Source organism: Phocoena phocoena, chromosome 5 (assembly GCF_963924675.1).
Source record: "Phocoena phocoena chromosome 5, mPhoPho1.1, whole genome shotgun sequence".
NCBI lineage: Eukaryota > Metazoa > Chordata > Mammalia > Artiodactyla > Phocoenidae > Phocoena > Phocoena phocoena.
This window is the reverse complement of record NC_089223.1, coordinates 389,554-416,934: the sequence shown is the minus strand read 5'-3', so window position 1 is coordinate 416,934 and position 27,381 is coordinate 389,554. Positions and strand designations below refer to the sequence as shown.

Below are 27,381 nucleotides of genomic sequence, written 5' to 3'. Positions count from 1 at the left end.
TTTAGTAATTAAAATTTTTTTAGAAATTATATCAGTATAATTTCTTCACGTTCATTTATAGTCTCCAAGCAAGGTACAGCCTCATAGCTAACCTGTGAAATTGAACCTTTTGGAACTGAAGTCTTGGAAAACTAATAAATTTGCGAATAAATATTTTCTGTTCTGATAGCCTTGTGATTAATTTTTTTGATTCATTTAGAATGTACCAAATTCCCCACTTTCTTGTATTACTCTCTAATATTAAAAAAAAAAAAGTTTGTTTAAAGATCACCAGAAGAAATGGTACAAACTATACTCCTGACTGGGTGCAACATGGCTTTCCAACACTTAATTCATAATGCGTGTTGTGTGTGTGTGTGTGTGTGTTGCACAAATATAAGAACGCACACACATAGCAGAGCATGGTACAGGAGTTAAGAGCAAGGTGGCTTTAGAAGGAATAAAGACGGAGACGTAGAGAACGGACTTGAAGACACAGCGGGTATGGGGAAGCTTGGACCAAGTGAGAGAGAGGCATGGACATATATACACTACCAAATGTAAACTAGAAGCTAGTGGGAAGCAGCCTTACAGCACAGGGAGATCAGCTCGGTGCTTTGTGACCACCTAGAGGGGTGGGATTGGGAGGGTGGGAGGGAGGGAGATATGGGGATATACGTATACGTATAGCTGATTCGCTTTGTTATACAGCAGAAACTAACACACCATTGTAAAGCAGTTATACTCCAATAAAGATGTTTTTAAAAAACCCAAATATAAAATTAATCACTTATTATAAAAAAAAATCAAGCTGACTTTGGGAATTTGCTGGTGGTCCAGTGGTTAGTGGTTAGGACTCTGTGCTTTCACTGCTGAGGGTCCAGGTTAGATCCCTGGTTGGGGAACTAAGATCCCGCAAGCTGAATGGTGTGGCCAAAAAAAAAGAAAAATGAAAAAAAATTCAACTATTTAAAAAATAACTAAATAATAATAATAAAAATAATCAAGCAGACTTGGATTTAAATCATGACACTGTCATTTCATGATAATGTAGCCAACCTACCCAACCTTTCTAAGGCTTGATTTCTTCTGATAAAATGGAAATAACTAAAGTGATGTATACAAAGCATGAGCCCGCCCCAGATGTAGTAGGCAAAATAATGGTGTCCCCAAGATCCCAGACCTCGTCCCTTTGAACACGTTACCTCACGTGGCAAGAGAGATTTTGCAAATGGCACTAAGGTTATGGACCTTGCTTGGGAAGATTATGGTTGGGCCCCAGCCTAACCCCATGAGCGACTGAGTCCTTAGGTGCCAAGAACCTTTCCTGGTTGCAGGGAGGGATGTGGGAACTGAGGAGGAAACAGGGTCTGAGGAACAGGACACCGTATGCAGGGCCTAGGGAGAAAGCCCCCCCCCCACCGCCCCCTTATGGCCGGTAAGGAAACTGGTCCACAGCCCTACGTCTGGCCCCGGGGGCTGAATTCTGCCTACACCCGAACGAGCGAGGAAATCTTCCCCATCCCCCATCCCCGTCCGCAGCCCTGCTGGCCCCTGACCATGGTCCAGGGAGACCCCTATGGCCTCCCAACCTACGCAAATGCAGGATAATAATGTGTGTTGTTTTAAGCACTTAGGTTGTGGGCATTTGTCATGGTAGCAGTAAAACAGCTAATTCACCAAATAGGAACCTGTCAATAACTGGTGATTATTACTAAAGAGATTGGGAAAAGCAAAACGATCTCGGGATGCCCTGAGCCTCAAGGAGCACGTCTGAAAAGGAGGTGTGGAAAGGGGCCAAAACGGAAGGACGGTCCTCGTTCCAGATGTCTCAGAGAGGCCAGTTTAGGGAAACAAGGATCCAGTAAGACGTCAGTTAGGACGCGGCACGAGTATGGCAGGAGGTGGCTCCCTGAGGGCACGTGCGGCCCTGCGTCGCCAAACACTGATCCGTGCGCTGTCATTGCAGCGTATAAAGCATGTGCGCTGCGTGTGAGTCACGCAGGTTGTGCGCTGCAGCCGGGGGCGGGGGGCAGGGCCGGCCCAGGTCTGCACCACACGGGCCCGGACTGTAAGCGGTTCATGGTTTAGATCACAAACCAATGTGCAGAGTGGCTTTGGGTGCCTACGAGGGTGAGGGTTAGACTAAAGGACGGGGTCCAAGGACGCAGAGTGCAGGTAAGAGCTGAGGTCACGAAGGCTGACATTCTGATTGGGATACATGGCTCAAGTCCCCTCAACGGGTGGAGCTGGCTTCTTTTTGAAATGCCTTCAGGCCTAGGGCTAAAATTTGGTTTTCTGCCCCCCAGTTCCACCTGTTATAATCAAGTCAGGCCAGTTCTTAACTCAAATACCAATTGGTCCTGATTGCTCCACAGGCTGCCGTTGCCAGGTAAAAGGAACCCAACACGGCAGATGCTAAGGGCGGACAGTCTACAGAAACCTCGAGCAGCTGAAGGCCTGAGACGACTTCACTTGCTAAGTAACACGGAGGGTTTTCCTATGACGAGGTCTTCCCACGGGAATCCTTTCCTGGGAAGGGAGACACGAAAACTGCCCCTCATAACCCTGCCAGACCCCTTACACGTCTGCTGATGCTGCAAAAACGCTGTCACAGAAAAGCTGGTGAGAAAAAAGGCCATCAAGAGAGTTTCGTATGTGTTTCCCGCAAAGTCAAAATTCAGCCTGTTGCTGCTAACTTAAATTTCTGTCCTTGTTCCTAAAATAATTTCCCAACGTAGTCAGGCCCGGGCACTGTGCTGCGGCTCATTTTCAGGAAAATATTTAAAAATGAGCCAAACGGTAACTTGAAATATGTAGTTTATTTTTTTTCAATTTCTTTTCTATAAAATGTTCACATACAGTACATCTTAAGTCAATATGCCTAGATTACTTTCACACTCACCTGTTTTCATCTTGTGTCACATTATATGAGCACATTTCTACACGCAGGTAAGCAGATGGCAGGAGGCGGTACCGATGGTACCATTCACCTTCTCTGCATCACTGATGCTAAAGAAAGCGAGAGATGGGCCAGGAGTCACACAGGGACATGCACTGCTCCCTAAATGTGGGGACATTTTAATTTAAGTAATTCAATTAAATAATGCCATTTTAATTTAATATTTGCCTTAAAGGTATTGTTAATACTAAAGTATTAATAATAAAATGTTGCTTAAATTTATCAATTCAAAGCAAGTGGGAAATCAAGACACGAGGTCATGTCAATCTTTTAATAAGTCTCTGTGGTAACCAACTCTCCAGGGATTGACTGTTTTGTCGAGTTTGCTATTAATTAGACAACTAAAGTGCTTTCCTGGAGCATAAAAGATTTAACACTACTTAATGTAATATTGATTTTCTTTAGGTAGTATCTAACCATAAAAAGTACTCCTGGGATTTCTTTAGTTACAGTTTCCCTTACTGGGTCTTACTCTCTCAAAATTGAAGTGATTACCACTGCCTGTCTATTATGAGAAATGGAATTCATGATTATATATTAAATTATTTTCAACTGAGTACATCTGTACTGCTAAAAATGTACTTTCTTCACAGACTATAATTGTTTGCAGGAACCTCAAAGGCCACAACGAAGATACTCAAAATAGCCAAGAGAAAAACCTTGTCTGTCTACATTTTATAACACCATCTATACAAAGCTAATTATTCGTCCACATGGTTGTAGCAATATATTTTGGAAAATGAGTTTCAATTAAAACTGGTTTTGTTTTATTTCTAAATATACCCATGGAGGTGGCTACACAAAGAAAAGAGCTGAATGGCTAGTTACAAAGAAGTACACAAATAAGAGAAAGAAAAAAATATAAATGCATGTATTTCAGCACAAGTAGATTCCCAGGAAACAGTAAAGCAAACCTCAAATACGCTTTCATGTCATTCTCCTTAGCTTTATGATGCTAGGAAACAGGAAAGGAACAGAGAGCAGGTTCATTCATCTACTTTGCCTCAAGATGCAAAAGGTTGGTCTGAGGTTTCCATTTCATTTCTCTGAATGTCCTGGTATCATTTTACTGCTTTCTCTACAAGCAAGATGAATGTACTGTTTCTCAGGAATTCTGCTACTTCTAAGTCCTCCAGCCTTTATCATTTACAGAAGAAAAAACTAGTGCTGGCGTCCTGGGATTTAGTACACCCCACAGATTTAGGACCAAGAGAATTTATTAATCCTTTGAGAAATATTACTTTGAAGTTCCATATTTTTAAAGATCTTGGAATGCTTCAAATTAAATGCAAAATTTCTCTTTGTAATATGCATGGCACAAATAAGCTTATACATACTTACAGAGGCAAAGTTTTCCGGGAATTAACTACCTCATTCCCCTGTTTCCAGGGCATCTAATTAAAAATTCCTAAATGATGCACATAAATGGGTGTAGTAAGACCCTGCCTTGAAAGTGTTGAGAGAGAGAGAGAGAGAGAGAGAGAGATTTTTCAGCATTCAAGAATCCTTATTCTAGGGAGGTCCCTGGCGGGCTGGTAGTTAGGATTCCAGGCTTTCACTGCTGTGGCCTGGGTTCAATCCGTGGTCGGGGAGCTGAGACCCCGCAAACACAGAGCCAGAGTAGCATGGCCAAAAAAATCAATTAACTAAAAGAAAAAAAGAATCCTTATTCTAGGGGATGGGGAGAAGGGAGCTGTCTGTGTTACTTGAGAGCATTACTGCAGTCTAGAGCTGGAAAGAATCTTAAAACTCAGTCACTGCAAACCTCCCTGTTTTTAAGGAAAGAGGATGAGGGACAGCATTTCCTTTCTTTCTATTCCTCACACTTCTGAAAAGCAAGACCAATATTTACTTGTGAGAGTCGTGCAATTTGAAAAGCATTTTAAGTTTCAGAAGAAAGATGTTATGTTAGAATCTGAATGTGAAAAACGGAAATGTGCAAGACGCAGATGAAGTGGGAAAGTCACCCCTACATACCGGGAAGCGGTAGGTCCGGAAGTGGAAAAGTCACCCCTACATACCGGGAAGCGGCAGGTCCGGGCGTGAGTAGCACGAGCTCACAGCAAGTAAGGGGCAACGTTTAATGATACTTTTGTGCCTTTTCTACTTAAAGCTGCTCCTTGAGAAACAGCCTTCCAACCGAAAAGCTACAGGGAATCTTTTTTAAAAGAAATAATGTAAGGCCTTATTTAAAAAGAAATTGTACCAGAGTCACTAAAAATATTTAAATGGTGATATTTTTAAAACTACTTATAGTTATCGTTACCATCCTCTCAAGAGAAAATTTAATTTAAAAAAAAAAGGCAAAGTCATAGAATTACGTGTGTAAGCTATTTCACTTATTATAATACTGCCTTTAAATTCATGTTTAAAAAAATCTCGTTCATATACAACTTCTGACAATCAATACCTTGTAAAATTGTGAAAATATATACGAGTTATTCAAAGAAAAAATTCTTAGAATTCTAAAATATTATCTTCCTTCAAGAGTTCTAGCATGTCAACTTTAAAACTGCAGATGCCAACTAAGGGATGTCACTCCTCGCCTGGTTCTACAAGAATTTAGTCATTGAGCCCCTGCAGTTGCTGACCTTCAATACACCCAGGAGAGAATTCAGAGTGAAGATCAGGGATGAAAAAAATGTCAGAACAGGCTCTCAGGTAGTTAGGAAATTCTGAGGAGCCTGGATTCTTGCATCTTCCACCACTCAGAAGAGCACTAAAGCCATTAACTAAGATCCCTGCTCCTGGTGGCCAGCAGACGCCTGGTACCGAGACGTGCGCCTGACTACACATACCCCTTCACCAACACCACATACACACTGACCTGCCCCTTCCATCTGTGCCACGGTTTCTCAGAGTCACCCGAGAGGCTGTGTCCCTGGCTACAGTCCTCAGCAAGACACCAAATCAACTCAACTCATGGCTCTTACATTGTGCGTTTTTTTTTTTTTCAGGTAGACACAGGTTATAGAAATTGGTGCTTGGGACTTTGAGAAAAGCTCTTCTTGAAATTCAAAAGTTAAAAATAAAATGAACGGTGCATTTTTTTCTAAGAAACATTATAAATAATTTAGGGAAATATTAGAATTTCACAGCTGTTCAGGAAAAATCCCATTTCCCGAAATAACACTTTGCACAAACATGTAAGACTTTCAGATCAGCCATCAACCCCAGATGGCTCCTGGCGGGCTGGCCAAATTACAGTGTAGTCTTTTAGAAGCCAAACCCTGGAGCCGACACAGATTGAAGAAGATCCCGTTGCAGGCTGAACAAAGGCCCTGGCAGAAGACTCTTAGGTCTACGAACCGGGAAAGTAAGTGAAAACGCCACCAAACCCAAAGTAGTGGAAGAAGCCAGCGTTTCCAGTGAACAATGACAGAATATTTGTTTGTTTATTCCACTGAGATTCCTATGCATATTTAAGCAGGCTCATAATTTAAATCCTGACTGGTCTCTAAGACTGCAAATTGCTCCTTTATTTTTCAATAGTCAGCTTCCCACGCTCATTTAGGTTTCATTTTACCTCTGTAAAATTACTGGGGAAGTAAAAAATATATAACATAATAAATAACAAGACACCACCGGAAATGAATCAGTAGCCCTGCTGTGTGGACTGACTTGGGTTACAGACCCAGAGGTCGTATACCATCTCATCTCTTCAAACATGGACAACTCAAAGCTCTATTCATCCATCCGTAAATACAGGTACACATGTACACACACACACTAACACAGACACAAAACATAAAAGGAAAAACAACACACACAGTGCTGTCCCAATTATCCACCGCTGCATATCAAAGCACCCCAAACTTATTGGCTTAACATGCTAATATTATTTCTCATGGTTTTGTGGGCTGTCTGGACTCAGGTGGGAAGTCCTCGGGTTGGAGTGAGACAGAGGCTGGGACGGACTCATCGTAACAGCTGAGAGCGCAGCCAGCAGCGCTGTCCGAGGGCCTGCACAGGCCCCTCCTGTGGCTTGGGCGTCTCGTGTCACGGGCTGGGTTCCTACAGGGAACCTTCCAAGAGCAAATGCTCCCAGATACTCAGATGGGAGCTTCAAGAGTTCTTATGAACTAGCCTAGGAAGTAAGTATCAGAATGTTACTTCTGCCATATTCTACTGGCCAAATAATCACTAAAGCCAACCCAGACCCATGGGAAGGGGACTCCACCCTCTCATGGGGGAGAGGCACAACCACACTGCAGGAGAGCATGTGAGATGGGAGACAGTAGTGTGGCTAGCTGGGGAAGAGACAATCTGCAGCAACGCAACAGGGCATCAGAAAGTAAAGGGGAGCGTGGCTCAGGCTGGGAATACCATCGGACTGGACATTCCTTACCAGCTGTGTGTTTTATGGAGCTTTCAAATCCCATCTGTTCTCTGCATTCTTTTAATCAATACACTAGAAGCTTCCGATAGAAGTTTACTACAGCAGCAGCATGAAACCACACTTTATTCCTAAGTTGAGAATAAGGAAGTGGCAGAATAGAGAAAAGGTTCTTGCTGAAATATAGTCTTACCTTTAAGACAATAAATCCAGATAAAATGTGTAAAATCCAAAAATCTAAATCAAAATGTCTTCCTATTCTTGTTTATCTTTTTTTCTTCTCTACTTATTATTTTATTTTATTTTATTGGCCACACCACATGTGGGATCTTAGTTCCCTGACCAGGGATCGAACCCCCTGTACCCCCGGCATTGGGAGCACAAAGTCTTAACCACCGGACCGCCAGGGAAGTCCCTTGTTTAACTGTTTTTGATAAATCATGTTTTCGGTTGCTAAATCAGCAAAAGGATAATAATTAATTGCAAGGGCTATCTACTTTTATCAATAGTCCACAAACTGATGGTTTCATAGGACATTTAACAAAAATCAATTCCAAATTGTGTGATAAAAGTTTCCTCTAAAACCTGTATTTTATTACATTATCCATTTAAGATGTGTAGCTCTTTCTGTGAAAGTCTTGAGGTAGACTAAAAATAGGCATGATGTAAAAATTCTTAAAATGACTTTGAAAATGCAAGGGAGAGTGTGTAAGTAGAGCTGGGAATTTGCTATTGGCAGCCAAGCCCTTCAAAGGAGAACTGTCCACTATTCAGAGCCGGGGATTTGCTATGGCAGCCAAGCCCTTCAAAGGAGAACTGTCCACTATTCAAGCTGGTAAACTGTTAAAGTTCACTAATCAAAGGAAATGACAAAATCCACGAGAGAAACAAACATTTTTCCGGAACTAAACTACAGATACTATCTATACAGCATCTCCTTGAGTATAAAATGTGCATAAAGGAACAGAGGTATTATCTGGACAATACAGCCTGGGCCAAATAAAAAGTATACACAAAGAACTCAGAATTAACTAATTCTACCATTTGAAGACTCTTTATTGATTGCCTGTTATACGCTGTGCCTGGTACTCAGAAAACTTAAAAATTATTTCAAGAAAAGCAAAAATATGTATATTTAATAGGGAGTTGCTGTTAATAATGTATCCCACTGAGAGGCCGGGAGAGACACCCCCCAAGGAAGCCCTCCTCAGAAGGATGGGAGTGGATGAAGGAACCCAGCCTGACGCATGGCCAGTGGTCTACCGTGGTACAATCTCAGTAGCTATTTTCTTGTTGCCTGAGAGCCTCTGATGGAAATATTAGGACAAACATTTTAAAAGTTTCAATAAATACAAGTAATGTCACTTGTATGTTAATGAATAAACAGTAATATGCCACGCCCGCATGAAGAAGAAATTGGTCTAGACTATATTTCAATCTATAATCAATCTCTAAACAAAGTTATATAGCCTCACTCAAAATGGATTTTTATTATTCTTAAAAAAAAATTAATCTTGAGCTATTGGGGTATTTGCTTCCTATTTTTGTATAAACATCAAATATTCATTTTAAAAAATGTTCTTTCATTCCCAGATAAAGTCTGTGATGATACCATCATTAAGAGACTACACATGACCTCTGGCCTCATGGCATTTACATTCCAGCCCCAAACAGGAAATGATCTACGGTGCGAGACCTCCTATGGGTGAGGAAATAGATGTACTGTGAAAACATGAGAAATGTCAGTTCCCTGATTCAAACAGGGTAGAGCCAGGAGAGAGGAGGGGAGCCTTCCTGGAAGAAGTAATTTGACCAGCAGGATGAAGAGGACAGGTCCAGCTGAAAAGGAGCAGGAACAGTGTTGCAGACAAAGGGAAGAGCAGGTGCAAAAGCGCAGAGGACAGAGAGAGCAAGTTTAAAAAAAAAAAAAAAAAACAAAAAACGTTCTGGAAGAAGTCCTGTTTGGCTGGGCTGGGGGAGCGTAAGAGGAGAGATAGACAGGGATGTGAGTAGTTTCAATTATTTTAGTTGCTTTTTACATTTCCAGTGAGCAATTGGGAATCACTGAAGGGTTTAAGCAAGTAACTGATGGGAGGAGGTTTATGTGCATTTCAGAAAAGTCACTAGTTACAGAATGGAGAGGAGCTGGAGGGGTCATGCAGAGAGATGGGGAAACCGATCCGTCACTGTAGATAATGGCAGACTGTCCCACGGAAGGGTAGGGAAATGAAGAAAAGTGGTAGGATTCTGAAAATTCAGTACTTACGACGTAGAGTCTAAGGATTTAGTGACTGTGTAAAGTCAGGTGGTGAAGGACAAAAATAATCTTTTAACGATCCTTAGAATAAGGCCCAGTTTATCTAACTCTTTAAAGTCTACCATGAAGAACGTTTTATTATTTTATGTAATGAAAAACGTCAATTTTTAAATGCAAGCTAGGATCTTAAAACAATTTAAGAAAATCAGTTGCTTTATTTCATAGTCAGTCTTACAGAAAAATGGTCCATTTAATTTGTTTGTAATTAACCTACTCATAACACAAATATCTACTTTTAAGGAAAGCAGTATGTTAATGTAGCCAATTTGCCATTAAGATATTAATTTCAAAACCAGGAAAAAAAAACAATTCAATCAAAAATAGACAATACTGATGAAAACTTTACAGTACTCTAACTTTCCAGTTTCCTCATTGTTCACACTGGCACTGAAAGAAAAAAATAAAATAAAATCGTGTGTAGTTTAAAGGTATATTAACTAAAATGCCTATTGACTTTGAGGAAAACAGACTCAGGACTATTTAAAATAATGCTGCCCAGGGAAAGTAAAAGGCATTAACAGCCATTAAGGCAAGTCACAAATATTAGTCTTCAGGTCATGTTAAATTTTCTAGTGGCCATGTTTAAAAAAGGAAAAAGAGCTGCGTGAAATAAACGTCAATGATACATTTTTATATAACTCAGCATTTCCAGTATTTTACCATTTCACCATGTAATCAACATCAACTAGGTAGGAGCTATTTGCATTCTTTTCGAAGCCTGGTGTGTGTTTTACCCAGAGCACGTTTCACAGGCTGAGCGTTCACGTGGAGACCATCCTGCCGGGCAGGGCAGCTCTAGAACAGGAGAAACCTCCGGAGCTGCCCATCCTCTGCTGTCCCACTACACACCTAGCAGTCGGTCACAATGAGTAAAGGGTAAAAAAAAAAAAAAAAAAAAAAGTAAACCGTTTGTTGACACAGATGTGGCCACTGACAATGTTAAAATTAAGGGAGAGGAACTGCAACTGAAACTTAGCTGAGGTGACGGCAGTCAACAGAAGTATTAAAAATGGAAATGTATTCAAAACCCCCAAATGCCAAAATACCTGTACATCTCAAACTTTAATCCATGTAAAGTAATCCATTTAGATACAACCTGTTAAAGGTTCATTTAAGTATCTCCTGGCAGCTACTTCCTTTGGAAGTGGCAGCTTTTTTGGACACCAGTAGTTTCGTAAATCCATGGCAGGGACCACAAACCAGTTTCCGTCTTGATTTAAGGCTGTTTTTAGTTTATAAGAAAAATGTCACTATGTAAACCACCAACATTTTGATTAAACACTACAGTTCTTATTTTGGCTGTTAAATCAATAATGCAGCTGGACTGCAAGTGGTTTACATTCCCCCCAGACTGGGCTCCGGTTCAGCTAGTATTGCACTGACATCATTTTCCAGCAAGACCTGGCTGCTTTCAGCGGCCAGTTTAGAAATACCCTTTACAAACAACCACATAACATTCAATGTTAACACATTTCAAGAAGAGGGTCTCACAAATGCCTGCGCTTAAAATAGGACAGTCAGTCCCAAAATAGTCTCCCACCTAATGTGTCATTTGCTAGTATAATAATAAAAAAAAAAATAAGGTAATTTTAACCAGAAGACAAAGGCCTTTGACGTCATTATTTACCTTTGACTTCACCTGAGACTGCCTTTGGACGGTTTCCTATTTTCCTCTCCAGAGGAGATTCACTAATATGTAACCGGCAGCAATGATTCTCAAATCTGTTTCGGCGGCAGGTGCATTCTCCGAAGCAGCGAGCTTCAGGTAGAACATCACAGATACTGATACACTCTTTAATTACGCTATGCAAACTCGGAGTGCCTTGCAAGCAGAAAGTAAGCCCACGTTATGTACATAAAACCACAGCTCCTAGCACCAAGAACTCTTTTTAAAGAGGCAGCTGCAAAGATCACAACATGTTGAGTCTTTCAGAGACCACTACTTTACAACTTGAGTATTCAGCATCAGTACCAAAAATTAAAGAAAAAATATGAAGGAAAGATGCTAAAATGTATTCAAGACCATCCAATAACTATTATTTTACGGGAATTAGGGAAAATGTCACTATGATTCCATTTCAGCAGTTAGACACTCATCCAGCTGGCTGAATAAAAGGATTCTAGAGCCTACATTGGAAAATCAAAACCTCAGAACTTTTAGCTCCAGGACCTCAAACTGCTCACCTGCAGAAATTCTCTGACATTAGATCCCAGCACACGCAGGATTGTGTCATAACCAGATTCTTGACAAAAGACGAAAAACATCTTCCCAAACATTTGGAGGATTTCTCCAGCATTGAGATCTAGTTTGTAGATTTGAGAGGCAACAGAAAGAAAATATATTAGAGATGGAAAATTGTTAGTGGGAGGAATGAAGACAAGTGCATAATAAAAAATGTTAAATATCCTCAATTTCTGTGCAGAGTGAACAGATCACAGGAAAAACATCTGGCCAGGAAAATACAATGAAATCTGAGAAGACGGCGTATTGACGTGTTAACAGGGTAAGTTTGTACTTAAAGCAAAGCAGTTTCTCAGCTTGCGTGACAAAATTTTGAGCTTTTTTAAACTTATACTTAAGGTATAACCTACTTTTTCTAAAAACTACAGAAGGATCTTGAAAATCATCAAGAATGAACATGATAATATCGTGGTGCAAAATTATTTTTCCTTATATAAATATCCATATTTAGTAACTCGGTTGCATACAGTATGTACCCTAAGACCCTGTGTTTTTCTTAATATCCAATTATTAATATTTCCTAAAATTTAAAATTTTTTCTTAATATCAATTTTAGTCACTATTTTATCCAACACAGATATGCAACAATTTATTTCACCAATGCCTGCTTGTTCAAAATGTAGGCTTTTCCAATTTTTGATAATGTAAGTAACTCTGAAATGAAAACACCCATAAATCTTAATGTTAATAAATCTAATCATTTCTTTAAGAAAAATTGCTAAAGGATTTGAACGTTTTTTAAAAGATTTTGACTGATGATGCAAAATTATTCTCGGAAAAAACTCTTATCTTACCAACAGATTTTAAATGTGCACCATTTCCTCTTTAACTCTACCCTTGACTACACTAGATATTTTTTTTAATTGCCAAATTTGTATAAAAACGATTTCACATTTGTGTCAATTTTGATTACCAATAAGGCAAGGTATTTTTCTTATTATTATTAACAATTTACCATACTTTTTTTTTTGGTAATTCTTGTATCCTGCAAAAGGTATAGCACTTGCTCTTCTAGCTGTATTTGACAAAGACAAAACCCATCCATCTAGTCTATCCAACCTGTAGCCTAGCTGTAAATTAAGTGCCATGAGAATGCGAGACACTACTCTGAGAACATTTTTCCCATGAAGTTTTTTTTTTTGGACTTTGCCTTCCTTGCATGAGTTTTGCCTGATGCAGACCTCAGTTTCTTGTTTCTTTTACCAATACCTAACAAAACCTGTGATTACAAAAGAGATCTGGAGATATTTTCTTTATTCTACACTTTTGAAATTACTGTGCTGTTGACATGGCAACATTAAATTATTATCATGTTATTAACTTATTACATTAAGTATCAATACTTTTTTTCCTTCCTCAACACATGGCTTTTTGTGGGGAGGGGCAGAGAGCTCCTCTCTTCTCTAAAGAGTCTGTAAAAAGAGCAGTGGGACTCAGTGTGGCCTGAGGCTAACATTACACGTGACTGTGCCCCAGCGGGGCTGGGCAGCACGCGTCCTGAGCAGCTCACACCGCAACCTTGGGCCACGCATGCCTTTGGACGTCTACGGTGGCTTTAGCCAAAGAAGGAGAGTCACATGTAACTTACTGAGGACTTTGCTTGCGGCAGCAACCAGATCATATGTTTTAGAATCTTCGTATATTATTCGGACAAGAAACTGCCCTTCTTCATCTAACTGTGCCTCTCTTCTAGAAAACAAAAAGAAGACAGACAAATAAAAGAACAGCTACAATGATCATATAAGAAATGGCTGCATATCTGGAACAAAATTTACTTTTGGCAAATTTGGTTAAATCAGTGACAGGTACCTAAAAGTCTCGTGATTGCAAAGATCTTACTTCACATCCCCCTCCCCAAATTAAAAATGATATATTTAAGTATGTTTTAACAAGGTTAACATTTGTACAGTACTCTAATGCCCAATACCATACCTGATATTAAATATGCTCACGAAATAACTTTTGGTGAAATTAATAGGCAGCAAATATGTGTTGAGTCCCTCTATGTGCCAGGCACAGTTAGAGGCACTAGGGATACAGCCTTTAGTAGGAGAGAGTACCAACCTCTTGAAACAAATGTATTCTAGGAGGGGAGACAGAAGGGCATAAAACTAAGATAGAACTAAGATATACATACATACACACACACACACACACACACACACACACACATAATAATGGCAAGTAGTTTGGAGAAAAGTAAAGCTGGGCAAGGGGGTAAGGGACTCAAGTACGACAGCTGGGAGCATCACTGAGAAGCTGGCAATGGAGTCAAATGCGAAGCATCTCTGCAGGGAGCCCTGAGCAGCCTGGGAGCCCCGGACGGGGGAAGAGTAGGTGAGAGCGCTGGCAGGGGCAGCCCAGGGCCTTGGAGGAGGAGCAGAAGCTTCAGTGAGGGGACGGATCCTGGGGCTGCACTGAGCATGGATGGAAGGCATATAGGATGGAGCAAGGTCACAGCAAGGTGACAACAAGGTCAGAGCAAGGACAAAGACAGAAAGGTCATAGCAAGGTCACAGCAAGGACAGAGCAACATCAGAGCAAGGACAAGGAGAGGACACAGCAAAGGCATAGCAAGGTCATAGCAATGCCACAGCAAGGACAAAGCAAGGTCACAGCAAGGACAAAGAGAGGACACAGCAGGGACAGAGCAATGTCACAGCAAGGTCAGAGCAAAGACAGAGCAAGGCCACAGCAAAGCAAGGCCACAGCAAGGAGACCAGGTTAGAGGCCACCGGGACATTCAGGCGAGAAAGGCCCGTGACCTGAGTCGGGGTGAAAGCAGTGGAGGGAGGGAAGTGGCCCAGATCCCGGTGTACAAGAAGGTTCCACGTGGCTCGCTGATGAAACGGACGCAGGACGTGAGAGAAGGGAAGGACACAAGGATGACACTGAAGTTTTGGCCGGAGCAGCCGGAAGGATATTGCCACCAGAGGCTCAACTGGGACAGACGGCTGGCCGTGGACCAAGGGGTAAGGCCCGGAGCTCTGTATTAAACACGTGAAGTTTGAGGTGCCCGGTGGACAGGTAGCATCGTCCACCACATCCTCAGCGTGTTAAGTGCAGTAACTCAAAATACACGCAGGATTAGTGACAGGAAATCACAGTTGCCAGTTAAATAGCGGTCATGGTTATATATTCATTTTGATGGGATTTAGCTTGTTTTTCTCAAACTAGTGTCTAAACGGGAGGAGAAATCCATCGTTCAAAACACTGCCTGCCCTGGAAGAGCGCAGCCGAGGTCCCAGACACCCTGTCCACATGAGATGCACAAAAACGGGCGGCTCGGGGAGAACGTAACTGGGTGACGTTTCACCACATCGCGGGGGGGGGTCCTCCGCACCGCCTGGCAGCCTCCCGCCTTCTGCCCCTCGAAAGTGGGGCTGCCACAGCGGCCACCCGTGGCTGTGACACCAGTGTCTGCTCCAAATGGTAGCACAGCTTGGGTCCAGGGAGGATGGACATTTCTTCAAACACCCCGCGTTCTTCCGAGCAGTCCAATTATTTGCCTGCGGTTACGCGCAACAGTGCACGTGGGGGGGAAAGCATGATTTTGGTGGGCACGAAGACATGAATTTCAGAGCCCAGGATTTCCTAGTCGAATGAACCTGGACAAATCACATAAAGCATGTGAGCATTAAAACCCCTCTCTCTTGGCGGAAAGAAGGATTGAGAGTTTGGGGTTAGCAGATGTAAACTATTATATAGAGAATGAATAAACAACAAGGTCCTGCTGTAGAGCTCAGGGAACTATACTCAATATCCTGTGATCAACCGTAATGGAAAATAATAGGAAAAAGAATGTATGTATGTGTATAACTGAATCTCTTTGCTGTACAGCAGAAATTAACATTGTAAATCAACTATATATACTTCAATAATTTTTTTTTCTAAAACCCTCTCTTCTACAATGGGAGCAATAATATAACCCACCTTCCGCAGCTGTAGTGAGATGAAGAGTGCAAAAGCGTGTTAAGCCGCTGAAGCATTTTATGTATATAACTGATATACATAACTGATGACCGCAGTGCTTGCCATGTCTAAAATCAAAGAGCTACATACAAGCTGTGAAACTCTCCCTTTGGCTGAACATACGCTGCTGTTAAGTGAAAGGAACACATCTTCAAAACTGCAAGTCTTTTTAATACCAAAAGTCAGTGAAACATCCCCAAATTATGAAAACAGAATGTAAAAACAATTACTTATCTTTTGATAAACGCTATTGTGTAACTTACACATTCTAGTTTCTAACTGTATAAAAATATAAAGTATATGAAATGAAAAATTTAGAACAATCCTCCACTACCCTGAGACAACCACCGCTGGTATTACATTCAGGTTGCTTACGCTTGAAAATAATTGCGTATATAACACACACCAGATCATAATGCTTTAAAACCTCCTTTAGTGACTTAACTGTTTGATGGACGTCTTTTCATGACAATACATATACCTTTCTATACCTTGACTACATAAAATTGCATTCCTTAGGCACATTGAGGTTTTAGTAGATATTAAATTCCTTTTATTTTTTCACAAGTCCAAACAAAATGTTGTGATGAATATCTTTGTAGCATTATTTATACTTGTATGTAAAAATTCTAGATGTAGAATTAAATTAAATTCTAATTTATTCTAGAATAAATTCCTAGAAAAGAAATTACTGATTTGCAGGATATGGAGAGTCTAATTTTTCTCATTTTGTCACTGACATTTTATTATGAAACAGCATTGGTCTACAGATTGGAATTTTGAAGCCTCTGATTTAGGGCATTCTAATAAAATATAAATAAATTTTAATTAAATACATAATAAAGGACAAATTAACTCATGCTCTCACTATGCCCTATTCTTTTTCTTCCAACTGAGATAAATCAGATGACGTAAGTTTTTGTAATGAACTCAGTTTCTCAGAAACAGTCACCAGTTCATAACCGTTAAACAGAATACAAAGTTCTTCTGCACAAAATAGAGAAATGGCCATTTCCCTAGAAATCCCCTAACCATGAGTCAATGCATTCCCTCTTTTCTTTCTCTTGCTTTAATAAAACAAGCGCCCGTATCTTTTAAGCTTTACTTCCTGGAATAATCAGCCCAACATGCTCCCAGGAGGGAGGCTGAGATATAAATTAAACCGCAGTACATGAAAGGAAATAATCGTCTTCTCAAAAATCTCACACTGAATTCCAATAAATTATTCAAAATGATTAGAATTCCTTATTTACATTTGTCTTAGAAATCTTTGGGAACTCTGGGTCGCCCTTTGGGTCCTTTTCCCCCTGGGGGATGAGTCTTGCCACAAATAACTGAGCACCTATTATGCTCCAAGCCCTTTCTGAGCACTTTTAATATATGAATGAACGAAACAGATGAAGATTCCTTGCCTTCAAAGAGCTTTACATTTCAGCAGATGGAAACAAACAACAAGCATGTATCATTATATTCATGTATTATCATATTTATATATTATGTTTACATAATATATATGCACGTTTTATAATTTATTACGAGGTGATAAATGCTACAAAAGAAAGGAGATCAGGATAAACGGGTGAGGGGAGGGCAGCGGAGGAGGGGCAGTATGCAAGGTTAAGCAGTGACCACAAGAGGCTTCCTGAAGCTACCTCTCAGCAAAGGGTCCAGAGGCAACACTTTTACCTCTGGGACCTTGTCTCTCTGGACCCAACGCACGTCTTTCTGCAGCCCATTCTTCAGATTCTTCCCTTTTCAGGGTAAAAGCTAACTGGAGATACTGCAAACACTTACGGACAACTGGTCTGCTCCATTACGCTGAACAGGAGAATTTACAGAGCCAAAGCAGCCATACCCCAAGAATTAATTTCTGGCAATATGGCCATTGAAGCCAGTAGACATTCTGAGTGGGTGTCTCTCAATTCTCAACACTGCTTCTTCTAACTTTGAGGTAAACTTAGGTTCGTTCAGACTCTTTGTTGTCAAATGTTTCGGCCTCCAGAGAGCACAGTCGTGATAACAATAATCTCTCGGTTGTACCTGTTCTTTGAGGGAAGAAAATGTTTTTTCACCAGCTACCTGAAATCACAGAGGGTGACCAACAAATGAAAGAAAGGTTGGGAAGTAAGCTACTATTCAGATTACATAAACACCGTACGTAATTCAGGTAACATCACCTTATACTTCTCTATCCCTCATTTTGTCATCCCATAACTTTCAAGTTTTTTTTTTCCTCCTTAAAAGCAAAGTAAAGGATGACTCAAATATACGCATACAACATTTCTAACAATATTTGATTTCTTTTCTTGATATGTAGAATTCCTTTTGTGCTTAAATTATCCAAATTCAGCCATGCACACTGACCAAATTTTCTATAGACTCATTCATTACTCAGAGTATATTTTTGGGGTAGCAATTTTGTTTAGAATGTTGCATTACACAAGACAATTATATCATTCCCTGTTCTTTAAATTACATGCGGTTTACACGTGAGGAAAACACAGGCTTCTCTGAGAAACATGATTGAAAATTTTCCCCAAAATGAAACACTTTGGACATGTCTTTTTTTTTTCCCCAATAATTTTTAGCTGACAAAAAAGACCATAAGCAAGCCATAGGCAAACTGGATTAAAATGTATTCAACGCTGTTCGTCTATCAAATGGCAACCGATGAAACACTATCACCAAATATCTTGCTGTGTGTGTGATTACACTCTGTTGTTTCCCATTATGACTGTAACAATCCCCCGGATAAACCCAGACGACTACAGCCTCCCACTGTTTCCAAATAGCGTGACTGACCGTAGTCTGTGTTATCTTTCCCTGGACACTGAATAACCGTGTTTGGTGGTTAAGCATTAGATCTTTCTACTTGGCGCATCACCCCCTGAAAGAGGTCAGCAGACAATAATAAATATTTAGAGAAGGCTTAGTTTTAAGCTTGCCTAGGTGAGGTGGGGTGAGGTAAAAAGGCGCTTTCTTTGACCACCAAGTAAACCCAGATGGAAAGAAGCTCAAGTGCTTTCAACCCAGGTCACAGTCTCGCCTTGCACACGCCGGAGAGGAAGGACCCCACACGCATCGCCCCGAGGATGGGCGCGCTCGCCTCTCACAGGCAGAACCGCGCTGGTGGCAGAAGAATCTAGGGAGAAGGCCTCCCACATTCAATGTCCCGAACATCTAACTGACGGCAGTCAGTAGCTGAAGACGACGAAGGCGGGAGGACGAGGAAACGGCGAGTGGAAGAAGCGGGGACAGCGCGGGGAGAGGTTTCCACTCAGCATCCGAGCAGTTAAGCTGAAGTTGCACTTAGTGTGCCGCTTAGCTGATAGGATTTATTACCTCAGAGAGCCAAACCCAAACAGGCGCCAGCTCTCCCAAGAGCTTTGAAAACAAAGTTCTAACCTGCACCTGGAAACAAAACAAGAAATAACTCTATTCTATATATGTGTAGCCATACGAAGTATTTCAAAATTGAGTCTGTATACGTGAAAAAAATGTTCCCACCAGCAGTTCATTTCCTACTTACCTTCAGAGGTGGCTGTTCGTTGGAATTTGAACTGATCACTTATTTACACAAATTACCTGTCCCCAAAAGGGTCGCAGCTATTTTTATCACGGTGGGGGTTTTATGGTTTTGTTTTTTTAATCACTGGTGCCTAACCCAGATACCTGGATTAGAGCACGCACTCTGTGAATGTGTGCGTGTTCGTAAAGAACGACTCCATACCTAAGGAGATATTCCTTATCTTCAAAATGTGAACGTACAAAACTGAATTCATATTCTGACACCGAGCTCCTGCTGTTAGACACCCTTCCAGGAAGTTTAGGGTACTACAGAGACTGCTGGCTAGTAGGTAAAGAAGCTTCCCAGCGAGGTATGAAAACGGGAATTCTTAGATGGGACAGGCTGAACACAGGAGTCTCAAAATAAGGTCTGGTCTCAGGCAGAAAAGATCAACACACGTCAAACAATCGACCTGACCAACGACAGCTCCCAGGGGTGCATATTCCTGTAAAAACCATTATCCCAGCACATGCGGTATTAAAGACAGTAGGCAGATATCGTCCTGACGATAAATCCTAGGACGGTCCATTTTAGTGAGAGGTAAGAACGTTCAAGGCTGGGTTGTGTCCACCTGGTATTAAAATTAAAACCTCCCACCACAAAACAAGGCAATTACGATGCATGACACCTGAAAATTAAAATACCTCTCCATTTTCAACAGCACAGTCTGCCAATTCCCAAAGTCTGCATCCCCAGAGGAGAGACTAGTTTAGGGGGTTTGGAGGAGAGAGGCCCCCTGCTCGGACCCCCTTCCAGTGGTGAAGGTCAGTCCTCTCAAATCAGTGTCTTCACTCATCCAAGCCCTATAAACGGTGGCGGTCACATTCTCACAAGTGACACGGATTTAGACAAAGTGCCACTCTGGAGACATGATGGTATTTGTTTTCTGACTGTGTCCAGCTTGCCATGAGACAGCCTCATAAGTAAACTGCCCCAGTTCTGGAAGCACAATCGCAAACATTTCAAAGGAGCTCTCAGCAGCAGCTTCATCAAACAAATGAGTCCCTCAGCCCTGTGTGTCCTTTACCCTGAGCACAGCGGCCCAGAGCGCTTCCAAAACTACATAAACTGCTCAGAATTTCTGAGGCTCTGATTTTCTTTAGTAGAGGTCCTGTTCCTGAATAAAACCGCCTGTAAAAACGTAACAGCCACAAGCACCTGGCAAGCACGTGAAAACAAAAACAAAGACAGTGGTAGTAACACACATATATGTTGCCCATTTCCATGCTAAATTGTCTTTGGAAAATCGGAAAGGAGAAGCTCGTTAAGTCCTTGTCTGGGGAAAAGCACATAATATGATCATTACAAGCCTATCTGGGTCCAAGTCTCTGCTCTGATGATTAACAAATGAGTGGCCTGAGGCAGGCGTTTAAAGTCTTGAAGACTCAGTCCCCTTATTTATGAAATAAGAATAATGAACAAATCTATCTTCTATGGTGGATGTGAGGATTAGGTGAGGTAACAAGTACAAAGCTTTTAGGACCACTACTGCGGAACATATGGTAAGTGTCCAACACGTATGAGCTGTTACATTCAACACTGAAGGCCCTGGTAAGCATTCTCGTCTGGTTTTTAAATTTAATTTCAGCATCACAAACGTCTACTTACAGTCTATGATACTGACTTTAAACAGCACCTTTGAGACACTTGCTAAAGGATTCAATCTTGCGCTGAATCCAACCCAATAGTGTCTTGGGGTTTATGAAATCGGTAATCCAACAGCAGTGCTCTTAATCCTTTTATTATATCCATGTGTGAACGCTGACCCTCCCAAAGAGACGTTATAGTTTACTGCTACATCTTCCGCCTTTGTTAGTATCAGAAATGCCCATCTCAACGGAGCTTATATTTTACTAAACAGTAGTTGAAGATGTCACCATTCTGACATAATAAATCCTGGTTACAGAAAAAAAAATATTGTGATGAACATACACGTGCTCTATTCTCTGGAAATTAAAAAATGAAAGATAATTCATATATATATTATAGATCGATAGATACAGAGAGAAAGAAGGCTTCTGCTAGTTATAGATGCTAGACTTTAGTGAGATAAGACAGCTGTTCATCAAATGATACTACAAATAAGTAATTATAAACTTGTGCATGTTCTAGGAAGGAAAAGTACAGCTGTGGAGGAGAAAAGTCTTCCCTTAAGAAGTAAGATTTGTCTTGCCATCGCAAAGCTGGCAAGTATTTCCATTTGCAGGACAGAGTGGGGCATGCGGAGAGAGACCCTACTGAGCACAGGTGTCCTCCCTGCTGGACGGGAAAGGCCAGCCTGGCTGAGGAACTGACCCCCGGCCCACAAGGGTGCTGAGAGTAAGCGGGCCGTGTGGGCTGCAAGGTCCCACGTTTGGGTGATCTGAACACTGACCACAAAGACTTTCAATAGAGGAACAGATCATTCTGCAATTTACAAGTACATCTAATCCATACATCGCACACCTTAAACTTACACAATGTTATGGGCCAATTACATCTCAATAAAGCTGGAAAAAAAATTGAGGTAGAAAGGCCTTTCTTATTTCAAATGGGTACTGTAGCACTCATGTGAAATTAAAGAGGAAAGGACTTTGGAAATTTTAAACAGCTTTTATAATAAAAAGTACTGTTAATATTTTAAGACCTACTCGAGCAAGAATATAGGAAGGTATAGAAATTGAATTATATCGCCTCAGGAATAGGAAAATCTGATTAAAACATGGCGAAATGTGGTCCACTATTTGGTTTTAATTTGTTTTGACAAAATGATTGAGAGCATATGGAAGCAACCTAAGTGTCCATTAACAGAGGAATGGATAAAGAAGATACAGTAGATATACACAATGGAATATTACTCAGCCATGAAAAAGGACGGAATAATGCTATTTGCAACAACATGGATGGACCTGGCGGGTATTACGCTTAGTGAAATAATTCACTACAGAGAATGAAAGACAAATACTGTATGTTACCACTTATATATGGGATCTAAAAAATGAAACAAACTAATTACTGATTTTTTAAAAGAGCATATGCTGCATCTTCAAATAACAGCACACTTAGAGGGGTGTGGCATGTGGATTCAATGGATTACTCTTATGTAGGCGGAGCTGGGGAAGGGACGAGCTGAAAAGCTCTGGATCTAGAGTGAAAATCGTTAACAGCTACCATTTATGAAACAGTTATTTATCGAGAACTGTGTTCAGCGCTTTACAGGCATCATTCAACGTATGACAACCCCATGAAGCAGTTATCATCTGTCTCCTTACAGAGTTGAGTCTTGGAAAGTTTAGGCAACTGGGAAAGTCGCATAACCAGCTTACAGCCACGCATTTGCTTATATGAACTATAATGATTAATTCGTGATTAGCAAATTCAAGTAGATGCATTCATTTCAAAACTGGAAGATCAGGATATGCTATCCAACAGCCAAATGCTTCCACGTTTGACTTACAGGCAGAAAAATCAAACTATAATAAGATTAGAAATATCCTGATATCTCCAGACTCGATTTGAAAGCAAGGATTATGTCAAACATTGTTCCATCCTCACTGCCCGAACACTAGACCGTGCTCCTTAAAACCAAGCTTAACTAGACAATGAAAGCAGGTTTGAGTCACTGAATGAAAAAGCACACTGCCCTGCTACAGATAAACCTCACAACACATACCAAACACGTCTGTGTTCTTCACACAGGGAAGTAATCACCTTCCTGGCGGCCTTCTAAAGGACATACCCCAATATTTATCAACTAACAGTGTCATTACTCCACTTCCAAATCACACACCAAGATTCTGGACCCAGTAATTTGATGCAGTGTGAGTGCAGCCAGGGCCGACGGCAGGGGGACAGAGATGGTCATTAAATCAAGTATTTAGGTGCTTTTCTAACACGTATGTCCTGACTTGATGCTTTTCCTGAAATGGTGATTGGTATTTCTCATCCCTTAGGACCCATGGCTCCCAGAAAGGGCCACCTCAAAACTGAAAGGACGCCAACAAAACAAGATCTGAGGTAGATCCAGAGGTCTCTTTGACTTTTTTTACATATATTTATGGTCTAGATCAGAGGCGCAAACTACAGTCTCTGGGCCAAATCTCAACCAACACTGGTTTCTGCTCTTTGGGGATCTAAGAGTGGCTTTAACATTTTTAAAGTGGTTACACTTCAATGGTTACACAGGTACGCATGATATCATCAATATTGACTCGTGGCCTGCAGCACCTAAAACATTTACTATTCTGCCCTTTAAGGGAAAGTTTGCTGACCCTCAGTCTTGACAATTTTTCATTTTCTTACAAAGAGGAATTTAAAACTGTTGTGAAATGGTTATATTGTTGGTAACAGTGTAAGTGGATACGGAGTTTACAGTGAAGCATTTCTGGCTCTAACCCACTTAGAATTTTCTGTCTGGAATCTGTTACTTAGGATTTCACTTGTCCTTAAATGTTTGGCATACTTTCTGAAGGATGGATGGCCACTTCCTCCTAAACCAACAGTATTCTATGAAATTTTATAAACGTCAATTTAGACAGTTTCTCACAGAGCAGAACGGAAGCTCGAGGAGACTGGAATTTACTGAGACAAAAACGTTTTCTTTCATATATTCAGTTTCCATAAAAAGGTAAACCTGAAAGTATCTTGGACCAGTGACTGCAGCAACCCTCCCTGGAGCAGATGGTGAGGTCGGAGGAGGACTCAGCATCTCCAGGAAGCATTTTAAACTTAAACCCTGCCAACCTCTCCTGTCCCGCCCCCAGGCAGTGAGAATCTCTAAATACTCCTCCAGGGAGCACACGGTGATCCCTCAGGGGTCCTGACAGTGAGCTGTTCTGAGGTCCTCCATGCAGAGAGCTCAGCAAGGTTCTCTGGTCCAGATACTAAAGCATATCCAAGACAAGATGGGCTCCCCCAAGAGGGATGCTGAGACAAAAGAGGAGCCAACTTAACACCTGGATTGCCAACACTAGTATAACTAATGGCATTTCTCTTGCAGGGGCAAACGATCCTTGAGGTCATTTTGTAGGAAAAAGATCCATGATTTGCTTCACTTTACCAGAAAACAAAAAATGTTTTGTACGATTTAAATTATTAGCACTTAAACAGATGAAGGATACTGCTTGATGCTACTTAAAACTAAATTCATGAGTTAGATGATATTGATGTTTAATTCAAAATTAATACATTTTTTAAAGGAAAATGAAACAACATTCTTAGCGTGATTTGGTAGAGTTAAGTTCTCACATCGAGGGGATTTGTAAATTTTTAGATATTTTTTGACCTTCTCTGTGGAAAATACGGCCAACATAAACAAATCACTCGATACTTTAATTTTTAAATTTCCGACACATTTCCCTATGAGGTCTTATTTTCCATTTCTGTATTTGACAGTGATTGAAACTGATAATGGGTAAGACACACGTTCTAAATCCAATAAACATACATAAGACTGTTTCACCACAATAGCCATCCTGTGCTCTCAAAATTCTAAACATATTCATTGCCATCGCACATCCACCGGGAAATTTGGGGACTTCTAGCTTACGGATGAGACATTACCACGTGGGAGATATATATGGTGCTTTCATACCTTCACAAAGAAAGTGGCTTAAAAACAATCCTACACTGAGGTTACATCTGCTTAACATCTTCTCTTGATGCCTGCTTTCTCTATAACTCTGTCTACGAAGAAACATAAAAATTATGAAGGTATTGATAAGGTGGATAGAAAGTTCAAATCCCAAAGTAAGCTTTAGATGCCTGCTTTCTCTATAACTCTGTCTACGAAGAAACATAAAAATTATGAAGGTATTGATAAAGTGGAGAGAAAGTTCAAATCCCAAAGTAAGCTTTAGATGCCTGCTTTCTCTATAACTCTGTCTACGAAGAAACATAAAAATTATGAAGGTATTTATTAATAAGGTGGATAGAAAGTTCAAATCCCAAAGTAAGCTTTAGTGCCTAGATTCTCATTTGATTGAACCACATAACTCTCAAATCCCCACTTCTCTTTATAATAAGTAGATGTGCTCCGTGGGCAACATAAGTGGCTTATGGAACCTGAAACAATGCTCAAGGGTACAGACCCCAGGGGAGGAAAAGTTGCATTCTACTGCTTAATATTTAATCCTGGGCATTTCCTCGGAAACAGATCTGTAGAAAAAATCACTATCGCGGAACTGCATGGTAGAGCCTGTTGGCATTCACTGCCACTAACTGTAATATTAGGAGCAAACAGCATAAAGCATCACCTACTTGACGTAACAGAAGGAAATCCGTGAGCACAGGCAATGAGAGTGAGTAACAGTAAGGTGTTCTCTGCCCACAGGGGAAAACACCCTCTCTCCCTCTGGTTGCCTGTGGCAGTCGCACTGCTGTCCCAGGATGCAAATCCAGATAGTACTGAGTGTCGGTGTGGCGACTTGGCTGCGGTCATCCATACACGTCACACGCAAATTTCACCAGAGTGAGAGGGAGAAAAGGAGAGAGCGCTGCTGGGCTGCAACGCTCAGGGGTCCACAGGGACGATGCCCCGGTCGCTGCAGCAGGTCTAAACTCCCAGTGGCTGCGGTATTTCCGCGCACGTGCAGAGCACTGGGCTCACAGCTCTGGACAGAAACTAGGGTGCCCTCCTACCGCTGACAGCCTTCCCACAGCAGAAACCAGACGTAAAAGACGGGGGGGCGGGGACGGGAGGGGCGGGAGGTGGGAGAGGTGTCCCTTCGTTTCAGGGGGAAAAACGCGCTCGGCTCACAGCTGCTCAGAAGGGAGTGTCCGCAGCCCCGAAAAGCGTCCCTGCCGCGCGTGCCTGAGAGGTGTGCAAAGGGCCCGCGAGCCGGTCTCGGTCCGCTTGCGAGGCCCCGCCATCCCCAGGGCCCCTCCACTTGGGAGCCGCCGGGGCGCGGGCAGCGCGTTCCCACGCCCGCCGGGGCGGAGGCCGCGCGACCCCGGGCTCCTTCCCGCCCGCCCCTCCCGGCCGGCTCCGAGCGTGGGAGCGCGGCGGCCCCGGGCAGGAAGAGGGGCGGCGGGCGCGCACTTACTTGATGTCCTCCCACACCTCCGGGCCGTAGTTGCGGATCACCAGCAGCTCCAAAGCGTGATTCACGAACCCGTACTGCGGGGCCAAGGAGAGCCGAGCGTCAGGGACCGGCTGCGGGGCAAGGCGCCTGGGGGCCCGGCGGCCGGCGCCGCCGCCGCGCCCGCTACCCCGCCCCCAGCTTCTGCCTCCCCCGCGGACGCCCGGCCGGGGGGCGCGGGAGCGGGGGAGGGGCGGCCCCGGCGCCGGCCGCGCGCAGAGCCCTTCGGTCACCGTGCTCCCCACCCCCAGGCCGCCGAGAAGCGCTGGGCCTCCGGAGGGGACGCGAGGCCGCCCCCTCCCCGGCCGCCGGCCGCCTGAGACGGGCGCCCCCCCGCCTCGGCCGCGCGCCCCCTGCCCGAGCTCGGGAGGCCGCGCGCGGTGCGGACTCCGGGAAGCCGGGCACCGGTCGCCCCCGCCGCGACCCCGGCCGTTCCGGTCTGCCGGCTCCGGACGCCGGCGAGGCGCCAGGCCGCTCCGGGCCCCCGCGCGTCCGCGGCGCTCGGCCGGTCCCCTCGGCGGCCAGGCCCCACCGGCCGGCGGGACGCGCGGCCCGGGCGCCGAGAGCACTCACCATGGTGTCCGCGCCCGCTCGGCCGAGCGACCCAAGCGGCGGCGCCCGGCCCGGCGCGCCCCGACCCCCCCCCCCCCGCAGCGCCCGCGCGCCGAGCCCCCGGCTGCCGCCGCCCCCCGCCTCCCGACCAATCCGCGGCCGCGCAGCGCAGGGAATTCGGTGGCTGCGGTGCCGCCCCTCCCGCTGACGAGCTTTCGTTTGAGGCCGCGGCAGGGACGGCGGAGCAGCCGCAGCGGCTCCGCGCACCAATTCTGGGGCGGGGAGATGCAGCTGCTGGCGTCCTCCCACCAAACGTGTTCTTATGCAGAGGTCTGCCCCGGGGGGGAGCACCTACTAATAAGGAGGGGTGTGTGTGTGTGTGCGTGTGCGTGTGT

At 42.9% G+C, this 27,381-nt stretch overlaps 1 protein-coding gene across 3 annotated transcripts in view; it reads right to left on the bottom strand.

The window, feature by feature from the left end:
* Positions 1–27,094, bottom strand: part of GUCY1B1 (guanylate cyclase 1 soluble subunit beta 1) — a 47,389-nt gene extending 20,295 nt beyond the window's left edge. Inside the window, exons 1-4 of one of the 3 annotated variants that reach the window (XM_065878336.1) lie at positions 27,008–27,094; positions 26,399–26,472; positions 13,425–13,525; positions 11,779–11,897 (exon numbers count right to left, since the gene is read on the bottom strand). In XM_065878336.1, coding sequence (XP_065734408.1) covers positions 11,779–11,897; positions 13,425–13,525; positions 26,399–26,472; positions 27,008–27,010 — 297 coding nt within the window. In that variant the 5' untranslated portion in view covers positions 27,011–27,094. Of the gene's footprint in view, positions 1–11,778; positions 11,898–13,424; positions 13,526–15,457; positions 15,475–26,398; positions 26,473–27,007 lie in introns of those variants that run through there. The other 2 variants (XM_065878339.1, XM_065878338.1) reach the window with 2 other exon arrangements.
* Positions 27,095–27,381: the final 287 nt, after the last annotated feature.